At 36.7% G+C, this 12,884-nt stretch overlaps 1 protein-coding gene across 12 annotated transcripts in view; it reads left to right on the top strand.

Annotated features, from left to right (window-relative positions):
• The window catches only part of SOX6 (SRY-box transcription factor 6), a 384,737-nt gene that overhangs the window by 75,088 nt on the left and 296,765 nt on the right, over positions 1–12,884 (top strand). For 3 of the 12 annotated variants that reach the window (XM_083863089.1, XM_083863088.1, XM_083863090.1), the window contains exon 1: positions 12,130–12,227. The exons of the other annotated variants lie outside the window; for them this stretch is intronic. In XM_083863089.1, coding sequence (XP_083719215.1) covers positions 12,205–12,227 — 23 coding nt within the window. In that variant the 5' untranslated portion in view covers positions 12,130–12,204. Of the gene's footprint in view, positions 1–12,129; positions 12,228–12,884 lie in introns of those variants that run through there. 12 annotated transcript variants of the gene reach the window in all.

Here is a 12,884-nt window from a genome sequence, read left to right on the forward strand (position 1 = left end):
CTGCAGCTTTATAGTTGTACCTGAAGAGAGGAGGAAGGTGTGGGGAAAGGACTCAAGGGGAGGGAAAGGTGCCTGGGCCACCCCTCTGCTAAGAACAGGACAGAACTCAAATGCCAAAACTTCTGTTTGTTTTTCAGTATCTGAAATTCTCTCTCCCCAGTTTGTGCTTCCAACTGGGATGTCTGATGGACTCCCCTGTGTGATTTTCTCTCAAGCTGTGTGGTTGTGGGAGGTCACCTAGGGACTTGTAGTTCTAATGGAAGGAAAGTCTGTTGCCTGATGCTGGCACAGAAACCTGCTCCTATCTCAGTTCCCGTTTACCTTCCCAGTGCAGCAGACATTATTTTGGCTGCTTCCCTATGGACCATGCAGGCTGTTTCTTGGTAATAAGTGAAAAAATAAATGGGTACACAGAATACTTGTATTGCGAAAGCATTGTATTCATTTTAGACAATTTTTCTTACTATAAGCAAATAGTGCACTTAAACTACTTTTGGGATTTCGATATTTAGCATAGCACGGAAATCTCCTTCAGTTCTTTATGAAGACAAAAATGTCTGGCACAAGAGAAAATACACAAAATAACAGTTTTAGTTCCCATAAATTCAAGGGGTTTCAGGCTATAAGACTCTTCAGCAGTTACTGGAATGAGTACACCAGTGTGGGCAAGAGCATCATCCAACCAACTCCTGACACTTTGCACAAAGACAGGGGCCACACAAATTGTCCTTGCTTACTTTCTGATGAAGTTGGACTATTTAGTGAAGCTGCTGCTAGGAATGTTTTTTCTTTTCCAAAGGGTTGTCATGCTCTGTATCTAAGTGGGGCTTCCTCGCTCTGCTGCTGCTCCATATGTGTGCTGGATGAGATCCGTGCAATGCACTAGATCCATCTGCTGTCTAAAAACTCCTTAGCAAAAGTGCTAAGCAATAAAATCCAAATCCTCATCTAAACAATTCTATATGCTGTTGAAGTTGCATGCAATGTTTGGGAGAGTGGAATAAGAAGTATTTCTGTTAGGAAGCCCAATTCAGAGTGAAGAAGCAAAGTACTTGCACGAGTCCATACCTGGACAGGTTTTCAGCAAGGGCTTAGTATTTACAGAGAACAAATATTTCTGGAAGAAATGGTTGTTCATCACAAACCCAAAGTTTCCAGTAATTTAATAACTACAATGCAGTATCTCAGGAAAGCTGTAAAGAGAATTTTCTTTAAGCCATGCTGCGAGTAATAAATTATACACAGTATTTCTAATTTTATGTAAATAAGACAAAGAACGTGTTATTCTACAGTATGGATGAACAACACCAACAGTTGATGTCAGCATTAACTTTGAAATCATATTACTTAGAAAAGAGAGGGTTATAAAGTGCCCACAGACAGCTTCATTTTCTCTCTGTCTTCCTAATGCCCATATACCAATGGCTGTTTGATTCATTCATTGACATAAAACAGAATAGCTTCGAACCAACCACTCATTCATCATCATCACAGTTACAAGAGAGAGCAGGGTAAGAGGTTAACTGCTTGCTAGATGTATCAAGATCTTTGGTATATACCAAAGCCTGACTCAATAGAAATCTGATAATGGTCTGCTGAAGGTAAAAAATGAGTGTTAATAGCTAAATAAAAGAATTGATAAAGACTGTGCTGTAAAACACTCACATTTCTAAAGTTAATTAAAAAGAGCTGATCAAAGTGAAGCCCAAATTAAAAATGTTATTTTAAGATATTAAAGGTAAGAAGATAAAGTATAAAGGTCAGCTTTAAAAATAAGTGCATTTAAAAAAATAATTTTCCATCTTTTTTTTTTTTTTTCTTCTTGACCATACTTTCATTAATAATTAAAATACAAATAATGCAAAAATTATTTTTTTACTTTTGGTAGTTTAAGTTCATGCACAGCGATGAGGAATTGATATTTTTGTGTGTCTACATTAACAAGACATTGAACAAAATCAATTTGAAGTAAGTGGGAGCAGCTTCTGTTTTTAATACATGCATGTGATGGTTTCAGTAGTGTGCATCATAAAATATTCAAAGGCTACATTTAATTGTGTAAATATAATCCTGGCTCTGAAACTTGGTCTCAAAGATGCTCCCTGCAGGATCCAAAAAGCTCCAGGGAGTAATTAATCCAATTCTCCAATGCTAAAACAAAGCAGGTTACATGAGTTTATCACTCACTTCAGCCTTTCCCAATGAAACAGTTCACAGAGTGTAAAACTTCTCTCAAAGTTCTTATTTCCAGAAGCTGAGACACATGGTCTTGCAGAAGACCCAAAGTCTTGTAGGGCAGCAGAGTGGAGAAGAATGGGTAGCCAGCAAGCTGGCTGTGTACAGGAAGTTCTTACTTTAGTGTATCTTTTCTACTCAAATGCTTTACTAGTTTGGAATATAACAATTTTTTTAAAAAGAACTGGTCACAGCTAGAGTTAGATCTGCTGAACTGATCAGAGTAAAGCTCAGGAATCAGAAGCCAAGATTAATAAGGTGAAAGTGAAGTAAAAGTTTTCCCCCTCAACCCTTGTAATTAACTAACTAAAACTTGAGAGGTTTTTCTACAGCAGGCACGGGGGATCAGAAATGTGGTTAAATTCAGAGTGTATGATATTAATTCTTGACTCTATTTCAGCAACACTTTTATGACCATCACATCAGGCAGCTCTTTGCCTTTCAGAGACAAGTGAAAAGGTTCCAGAATTTACCTGGTTTACTAAAAAATTCTGCGATGTCCATTAATTCATTCTTGCTTCACCTGTATTTCTGAGATATATTTTAGACTAGAGCACCCTACCTTAACAGAACACATGCTATCAATTTGTGTTAAATTGGACATTTTCTCTTTTCTTTGTATGACTTTAGGGTTTGTTTGTGCTCTTGACATTGTGTGTCTTTACCATCTTTACCATCTTTACCAAGCGATTATAGTTTGTGTAAAATCCAGCAGTGAAATTAAATAGCTGAAATTATTCTTTCTCAGGTTCAAGTTCTTATTTGTTAACACAAGGTTTCATGTCACTTTGCAGCTTTTTAACCCAATATTTTAAAAGCATTATTAAAAAGTCTTAATTTTAGGGAACATTTCCTCCTCCAAATCAAGAAACAGATTTTAATATTAATTCTTAAAAAGCCATTTACCCTACAACCATATTGAATCTCCCCATGCCCTATATCCACTAAAGGGCAGTTATTAGAAATCTGATCCTATCTTTCTTGAGCAACTTTTAAACATTGCCAAGTTACTGGCCTTTTAATTGATTGTACATTTTAAGGTAGCACCCCATCTATCAAACAGTTCTTGGATTTCCTTACTGTGTTCACTAAAGCCTGGAAGTATATCTGTGTTGGTAAATATATCTGTGTTAAAAGGAACCTTTTGCCCAAAGACTTACCTGACGCAAACTCTGGTATATTCACTCACCTCGGAAATATCAGATATTAGTTGCTGTGCACTCAAGATTTTTCTGATTCATTATGGGAACCAAATATGTTCTTAAGTTTTTGGGTCTTGAAATGTGAAAAAGAAACAAACAAACTGCATTTCTGATCCTTGGCAGCCCCATTCGTAAATAATCCCACCTGGGAGGTGACTATTACCATCATCATGTCTGTGTATAATTTTTCTGTTAGTTGTTTTTTGATACCTTGTTTTTAAAGATGTTTTTCTGTGGACATAACGGTAACTTTTAGAGGATGATGGGGGAAGCATAACCACAAACATTCAATTATCTTTTTTGCTGAATTCCTCAAGACAGTTGGAAGACCTGTATGCTCTTACTCCAGATTCCATATTTGTACATTAGATAACATATACGTGTCCTCCTCGGAGGTCAACACAAATAATTATATAATTATGGAGAAATAAAAATTTCTCTTCCTGTATTTTTTTTTTACTGATTCTGATACATTCTGATTGCCACAGTTTGCATTATGGTTTTGTTTCATATTGTACAATACTGAGCAGTAAGTTATAACAATAATTGGTGTTGTGAACTGTTTTAAATATTTAGGCTGAGTTCACACATTCAAAAAGAGTTGTTTTTTAAGACATCACAGATCCTTGTACCTTACCCCAGAAACATGCTAACCTAGCTTTTTTTTTTAAAAAAAATTATTTTCCTCCCTTCTGTTTTTAATTCTGGTGTTTTGTTTCTCTGTGTGAATAAACTCCTTCATTCCTCCAAAACAGCCATCCCTTTGAGATGTGTGTTGTTCATGGGTTTTTCCTCACCCACCCACCTGCCATTAACTATTTGGTTACCACTTGAAATACTTCATCATTGAGATTCAAACTCATTGTCCCATGGCCATTGTTGCTTAGCAGAACACCCATGCTTGCTTTCTACACAAACACACACACAAATTAATAACTGAGTGGAACTCCTCCTCCTCTGTGCTCCAGAAGGAGCTGCTCCAAAAAGAAGCCATTTATAGTATCAATAAGCTGCTTCTCCAAACCATGTACAGATGTGTTATTCAACCAGTTAATATTGGGGTAGTTAAAATCACCCATTATTATTTTTCTGGCAGATTTTGCCACTTCATTAATATCTTTCAACATACTGAGTTGCTTGGCTGTTCCTTCTTTTACATGGCTTATATCATATCATGCCATCACAGCATATTCTGTAGTTTCGAGTTAATTGCCCAATTAACAGTGGTATTCATGAAGTGCTAGGAAAATTCCACAACTAATGATTTGGACAATTTCAAAATAGGTTGGTATTTCATAGTTTAAAATGTCAAACATGCCAATAGCTGCAAGCTTAAGACTGTGCCGGCTTAGAACCCAATAGCTCGAAAATTCTGCATCCCAAAAATCATAATCCAGCCCTCAGAAACATGTTTCCCAGACCCAAGTATATCACTGGAGGGATGTTCTGCACATTATTTTGTTCCTAGACCAGTGAGGTGGAAACATGAAATGGGATCTCCTTGGCTTCTCTGTGTTTTGTGAGAATATGGAATAAATACCTTCTGGCAGCAGTGAATGCACCTTCACCCCCAACCTGGCCCCAGATGATGTTTATGGCAGCACTGGGGACACTGCTGCAATAATGGTTGTTTATACCCTTACCAGACTAAGGAAAATGAAGATGTGAATGAGTTGGAAGGTTGTAGGATTTACTAGGGCACTTTGTACTTTTTCTTTTCCGTTGCCTGGATTAGGTAGGGATATTAACAATGCGTAGTTAGCTTTGATGGGTCATTGTTCCCAGATGCAACTGAGAGTTGCCAATAGACTCTCTAGGCAGTGATCTGATATTTTTTTGTTTTGTCTCACCAGCTGCCATGCAGAGATGCCAGGGGATACAGTGCCTCTCCTTTCTGCCTTTTCTCCGTACCTTCTATGCCATTTGTGAGTTTTAGGACTGAGGTCATGCAATGGAATTAGTTTACAGAGTCTGGGGAAGGGCTGGGGTTGTAAAATAATTTCATTATCACTACTGAAGAAAGACAGTATTCATTTTCAGTCTTGAAACTCAGGGTCAGAGGCATGACTGTGATAAAGGAGACAAGGCACTGTTTCAAAGCTAAAGGATCACAGGCTCAGGGGGCATTTCTAACATTTCACACAGAATCATAGAATGTCCTGAATTGGAAGGGACCCACAAGGATCACTAAGTACCACTCCTGGCCCTGCACAGGACAAATCACACCCACAATTATCACACCCTGTGCCTGAGGGCATTGTCCAAATGCTTCACTGAGCTCTCTCAGGCTCAGTGCTGTGATCACTGCCCTGGGGAGCTGTTCTAGGGCCCAACCACCCTCTGGGTGAGGAACCTTTTCCTGATATCCAACCTGGACCTCCCCTGACACTTTTAGAGCATTTTGAATTACCCTACTTATCCAGTCTATTGAGACTGTAGTGGTGATCTAAGGCAAACTGCTCAGAGGTGTATACATATGTGATTAAGACCTTAATTCAGCAAGGTGCTTTAAGTACTTTGAGGTACCTTGTTGCAATAGACAGGACTTTGCAGGAGTTAAAATCCTGTGGATACTGAGGTCTTTGCTGTGATTGTACTGATTAGGTAAGTATGGCTGCTGGATAGCTCTTTTTAAAAATTAAATTACTGAAATACTGTGTTATTTAGATCTCCCTTTTAGTCCTTCTTGGAGTTGTGGCAGATTCTTTAGGATGTTATAATTTACATTTTATAACAAAAATGTAGTGAATTGTCTCATTTCTCTTGGCAACTCAGCAAACTATCATTAACATTTTTCATCAGTATTCTGTTTAGAGTTTTCTAAACTGAACAGTATAGTGGCAACAGCTCATTTTTAGATGCTGTTACAGTTCCTTCACATCTTTATAGTACTGTAGTAAAGCTGAATTTACTGGCTACCTTGAAAGCGGAGTAAGGCAGCATTAGAATCTACATTAAAGTGATTCAATACTCTTTAGAGAAAAGCCTTCTTAACATGAGATCAGATACAGTATGTGTTTTGGGGGTAGTTTTATAAGGACTGCCAATAAACTTGAACGCTACCAACAACAGCTGTTTTTTGAAATACTGCTCTGTCCAGCCCAGTGAAATTTAGGGGATTTTTCCTTGCTTTGTAAGCATATGTGATTGACATTAGCATGCAGAGGAGCAGCACCTGCAAATGGAAGGGAGGCCATATCCTGGAGACTAATTTGGTGGTTTAACTTGGTAAAGATGGGAGGGATCAGCTCCCATGGACTTGTTTCTCCTTGAGAGTTAGTGCCAGTCTCCAGTCTCTGGGGTAAGTACCATGCTCTGATATGTTTTTCCTAGACATTTGTCTTGGTGGCTATTTAGATTCTTTCCAATTTGGGTGCAGAGAGAAGATATTTTTCATAAGTTTTCATGAGGTAAGAAAATGCAAACCCTTCAAGGTCATTCAGTGCTTGTGTCCAGGCAGGTGGACCTGTGGTTATTTTTCTTGGTTTTATGGCTCTGACCAGCTCATTTCATCTTGGTTTCCTTTCTTAACTTTGCTAATTTTATTTTTTTTTTAAACTATAATTTTAGAAGGGATGGTGAATTCTGGTGCCCCAAAGAGGGATTAGCCACAAATGGCTGTAACACTGCTTTCAATTATTACAAGTACAGTGGTTGTAGTAACAAGTGCTATTACTTGTATTGTCATTCAGTAGGGGCAATTTTAAACTATTGACATGTTAATAACTCTCAAGCTGCCCACATTCACTAGGAAATAATCTAACTGCTTTTAAATGGTATATGCTTCTCCATGTTCTACTTATTATAGAAATTATACATGTTTCTTCCCTTTTTACCATTTTTCAATAAATATGTGCCAAAGGCTTATTTTCAGATTAAGCTTCAGTCGTAAAAATATCTACTTCAGCCAGTCATAATTTTAGAAAATATTGGATCTATATAACTATGGGAATTTTTTTTTTTTTTTTTTTTTTTTTTTTTGCGTGAGACGTGTTCATGCAGTTCCCATCTAGCACAATGGAGCATTTAGTGTTCATCAAAGAAATGCTTTCACTACCTTGAATGCAGTAGTTTGATGCTATTTCTTTCAAAATGTGTCAGGTTTTTAAGGGTTTTTTTTAGGTTATGTTTTGTAAGTTAATTACATTAGAGCCTTAATAAATTTTGAGAATATGACAAATGAATGTCATAATCAAACAGAAAAATATTAAAAAGAAAATTAAGGTATCTTTTTTAAATTACTGGCTCTGATTCAATTAAAAGTTTTGTTTTACTCCAAAGGAGGAACTATAAATTTAAGTGAACACCAAAATAAGTTCCTTCTGCTATTAGTCAGTCACACTAATTCTACAAACTGAAAAACAGCAGGGATGTAAAAAGTAATTGACCATTCATTGTTAATATAATCACAATATTGTCATTAATTACTATAGGGAAAAATGCAGTATTACAAACTAAACAGAATAAAAGAGAAATAATTTTGCAGTCAAAAAACAGAATTGGCAATTAAGAGTTAACTTATTAAATTAGGATGGGCTGGTGACAGAACATAGATATAAATAGTAGAAGTTCCAAGATCTAGAAATATTTTGTGTTTTATCCAGCTGCAAATGAAAATATATTTATAATAAATATATTAATTTTTTTCTTTACAAATTAATACTCATTGTTGATAATGCTCAAAAACTTTGAGAATTAGTGTTTAACCTTCAGGTTAGGGGTTCCCAAATAATTGGCTAGAGTCATTAAGACAAGTATTTTTACCCTTCCAGTAATGCATAAGAAAAGTTACTGAAATATATTACAAATATGTAATTCTGTTCAGGGAAGGTATAAGTTATATTACTAAAGGGAACTTATACTTTTAACCTTTAGCTCTTTGCAGTGAAAACTAGATTACTTAACTGAGTCAAACTTGCTTTCTAATTTCTCTGCCAAATTTGACCAAAGATTTCTTTGGTAGTGTTGCAAAAGCCTATTTGCAAAACCACCTTCTAAGCCTAACAAAGCTGAAAGAAGAATTGAATTCTGCTGTCCTAAAATGTTCTTTCTCTCTTCAAAGATGTAGAATTACAATTTTTGGTATTTTTGTGAGTGGAAGGGAGAAGTTTTCTGATATTAGGGAAAGCAGCCTTTTTTTTTTTTTTTTTTTTTTTTTTTTTTTTTTTTTAAAGAAAGCAAATACTTGTCTCACCAGAAAAATCTCGTGGAGTAGCCCCTGATGCAGTATTTAAGGCCAGTTTATTTGAAACAACAGTTCTAAAAACGGGGAGAAAAGGAAAAAAAAAGGATGATTCCTAATTACAGCTATTTCCTGGACAGTTTCTCTGTTTTGCTGTCAAGATTCTAAAAAAACCTAAGAGTTTACAAACTTTAAACTCCAAAGGTGATCCCAGACACATCCTGTTCTTGGTTAAAGGTTTTGCTATATCACTGCTAGGACAAAAAAGTGAAGTGCCTCTCCACCAGCTGCAGAGAAAGAAGGTGATTTGAATGTTAATGAAGGACAGAAGTTTCATAGTAACAGAAAAACAGAGGCTCTATAGATAAGAGAATATTTTCCCAGGACGTCTCAGTCTGCAGTTGTTGTAACCGGAGGAAGTAATATTACTAAGGAAGTATTTAAATGTCTTTAACAGATATTAGATGATGAAGTGGAGTAGTCATTATATTCCTATCCAAGCTCCAGTGCATGAGAGGTCTATTGAAACACAGTCTTTTGAGAATATCCACTTAGTCCTGTTTCTAGACTCCCAGATTAGTTTGGGCATCCTATTAATCTACAGAGTTCTGACACAAAAGATTTCTCAGAGAAGTTGCTAAAGTTTCTGTTTAATATGGCAACAAGATCATAAGGTTAAATATTTTTATAAATTTAAATGCTAACACTCCCCTCCTGCTCTTCTGTCTCGGCTGGAAAAAAAATCCCTGACCCAACAGCTTTGAAACTCTTTCCCAATATTTCCACATAAGTTTTTTTACATGTCTTGTACCTGACTGTGCCCTTGAATTGTTCATAGCTCTCAATGCAAACATAAGAAGTTCTTTTTACTCCTGCTTTCTCTTTAGCTCTGGTCATTCATTGTTTCAGGAGCCCCGTGACACAATCCATTCTTTTTAACTGTCTGATCCATTCATGTTGGTAGTCCTACACACACAAACTGGCATTCAAGGCCTTCTGTGCCATTCCCCTCTTCTAGAGTTTGAGTCAACCTACTTAGGCTTTAAGGTATTCAAATCACAGAATGGTCTGGGTTGGAAGAGACCTTAAAGATTATCCAGTTCCAATCCCCTGCCATGGGCAGGGACACCTTCCACTAGACCAGGTTACTCAGAAGCCCATCCAACCTGGCCTTGAACACTGCCAGGAATGGGGCACCCACAGCTTCTCAGGCAACCTGTGATAGTGCCTCACCACCCTCATAGTGGAATTTCTTCCTAACATCTAATCTACACCTCTTCTATTTCAGTTTAAAATCATTCCCCTGTGTCCTATCACTACATGCCCCTGTAAAAACTTCCTCGTTGGCTTTCTCATAGCCCCCATTTAGATAGTGGAAGACTCCTCTAAGGTCTCTGCATATTTGGTTATTACTAAAAACATTGTTATTGGTGTCCTCAGCAGTTGCTGAAGTTTTTAAAGCATATTAATAGGAAAGGAGCAGCGGGTTCACAATAGCACCACTGAATTGCTCAGAGAATGGCTGTGAGCCTATAAAGGTACTGCATTTGTCATTCTGATGGATGACTTTTCCTGCCCATGAAATAAGGGAAGTAATCTGTCCTCATTCTGCTTAGTTCTCTCTAAGCAGAGGCATATATTTGCTTGCCAAACTCTCCTTTCCATTCTTCAGCTAATCCCAGGGAAAGATGGAAATGCATTGAAAAGCCCATGACACACAGTGGATCAGTAGTTCTTTGGTCCCAGAGCACTCATCTGTAGTGCTTGACAACCCCATGCTTTCCCTTGCTCTTATTTAGTATCTTGGTGGAATTGCTGTGGGATCCATTAAGATTAAGTTTCTGCCATACATAGGAGATGTGTGGCTTTCTGCAATAATAAAGCCCAATTCTGGCTCTCTGAATACCCAGTAGAGAGCAGAATGAAGATCAGACTGACTTAAGCTAAAACTGAGGAACATGCAACAAGTGGTGTCTCTCCAAAATGTCTGTTGCTCTCTGTTGACTGTATTGACCTGATAGATTTCAGATAAATATGAATAATACTCACTTTGCAGGAGAAAAAAAGGGAGCTCTATAACCAAGTATTATTTCAAAATGTTGATTTTTGAGGACAATAGAACAATGAGCTCTCTTTTCCCTTTAGATTCTGTTTTTTTGCTTTTTTTTCCACATCCCCACCCTGTATTTTCTTCTGTGTGAGATGACTAACTCTGAAAAGCACTTATGTAATAGTCAATAAGTCAATTTAACTTCCTTGCTAACTATCTTTGAGTACCTACTATTGCCACCATTACCGTGATATCTGAGTATCTTCCAATAATTTTTATTTTTTTGAATAATGCTAACTTTAGATTATTTAAAAGGAGAGAAGTGATAGCTTTAATCAGAATTCCCAGTCAGGAGTGGAAACTCATATACAGAGTTTAGAGAATCCTCTCTTGCATCTTATATTGACTCTGGTCAAAGATACAGAAATTATATGTTAGGCTGCTATTTTCTTTTTTTTTTTTTTAATTTTATTTTTCAGCAGGATATATTGGTATTCAACAAACAGGATGAATTAGCCTGTTCTGGGGGGGTTTGGTATTACTAGTACCAGTTCAATAGAATTATTTTGATTTCCCTAATCTAAGTTTAGCTTTATACCTCTAAACTATATCAAAATGACTTTTGTGAAGTCACCCTTTTCATTTATTCATCTCATAAAATTGGTAAAATATCAGTGGGGTCACGGGATCAAATATGCAGATGATCCTTCTTTTTCCCATTTTTACAGTTGTATAGGGAAACTCTTAAGGTTAATTCTGGATGGATATTAGAAACTAAGTGAGAAAGTAACATGAAGAGCTCTGGAAGCTCAGACATGTCATCCTGGTTCTTATCTTTAAATATAATTCAGTCTGTTGTCATGTGCTGGTAACATCAAATATCATCTGAGCATTCTTTGGACTATTTGTCTCCACGTGCTACTGGCATGTGCACATATTCCAGTCCATTTTTTAACATCCATACTGGACTTTTCCTGTGTTGACATTGCTTCTTGAATGCAAACCAACCCTGCCAGCAGAAAAAAATTATATCTGTTCCATGCATTAGTACAATCATTACTATAAAAGGCCACTCCTTAATTCCAGCTAAAGTTTCTTCTTATTCTACATTAGAATGTGAAAGTGTCTCCTTTTGAGGCAATTAATTTCAAACTGTTTTACATCTTTGACTTGTTCTATCAAGTGGTATTGGACACAAAAAGGGCAGAATGTTCCCTGGTACAGCCTTTATCAATGTTTCTGTGCAGTTAGTTACTGAGGTAGGAAAAAAAGGGAAAGGATAATAATTCTCCATGCTTGTTTTCTTACAATAGAAGGTATGTGTGTAAATCAGATATGGATTATAAATCAGAGTTATTTTCATTAATTCTCTGGTTAATGTTTTTGTTCATATTTACATGTTGGAAAGATGATTCTGGAGAACAGCTGAGTAGGAGGATTCTTCTCTGTTATCAGCCCTGAGTGATAGCTTTGAAGTGATCCCCTTTTCTGTCTGTAAGAACATATCATTCTACAGTAGATGGGATCTGCTGGACATGCTCTTGAAGAAACAGACAAGGTAGCAACATTTTCCACTGGCAAATCTCCAGGGAAAAATATTTCTTATAGTTCTTGTATATCTTTATACTTCATCTGCATGCTTTAGTTTTTGTGCCTCGGTAATCTGCTTACAGGGTAGAAGTAGCTGCAGAGTTTAAAAGTGGTCTCAGCTTTTGACCACAGAATATTTTATTCCAGAGCACTTCTAAAGTATCTGAAGACTTAATAACCACAGTATCAGTTTCAAAATGCCAGTTTCACTGTGCATATCTAGGGAATGCTTCAGATACCTGCCTCAGACAACCTTGACAACAGACCCTACCAGAACCTCTGTGACAAGTAATTTCTGCCAGAAATCACAGCAGATTTCTGGCAGAGTTTTGTTTTAGGTTTGAAAAAAGGTTGAGGCCAGCCTGGTAGCTGTAATAAGTTTTATAGAATGCTGAAATATGTAAAAAGTTCCTATCAGTTCAATTCAGGAGTCTAAATCCTTCTGTAAGTTTAAAGTAGCAATGCTTATAAGTGTCCAAGCCACTTGTTTTAAAACTCGAGTCAGAATTCTCATTGTTAAATTTGAATTTTCTTCTTTAGGATCCTTTAAAATACATTACAAGAGGTTTTGCTGTTGAAAACAGAGTGAACAGAGCTTTGCTGACTGACTAATTAAAAGTTTAAT

The sequence above is a fragment of the Zosterops lateralis genome (assembly GCF_965231275.1).
Source record: "Zosterops lateralis genome assembly, chromosome: 6".
Lineage (NCBI taxonomy): Eukaryota > Metazoa > Chordata > Aves > Passeriformes > Zosteropidae > Zosterops > Zosterops lateralis.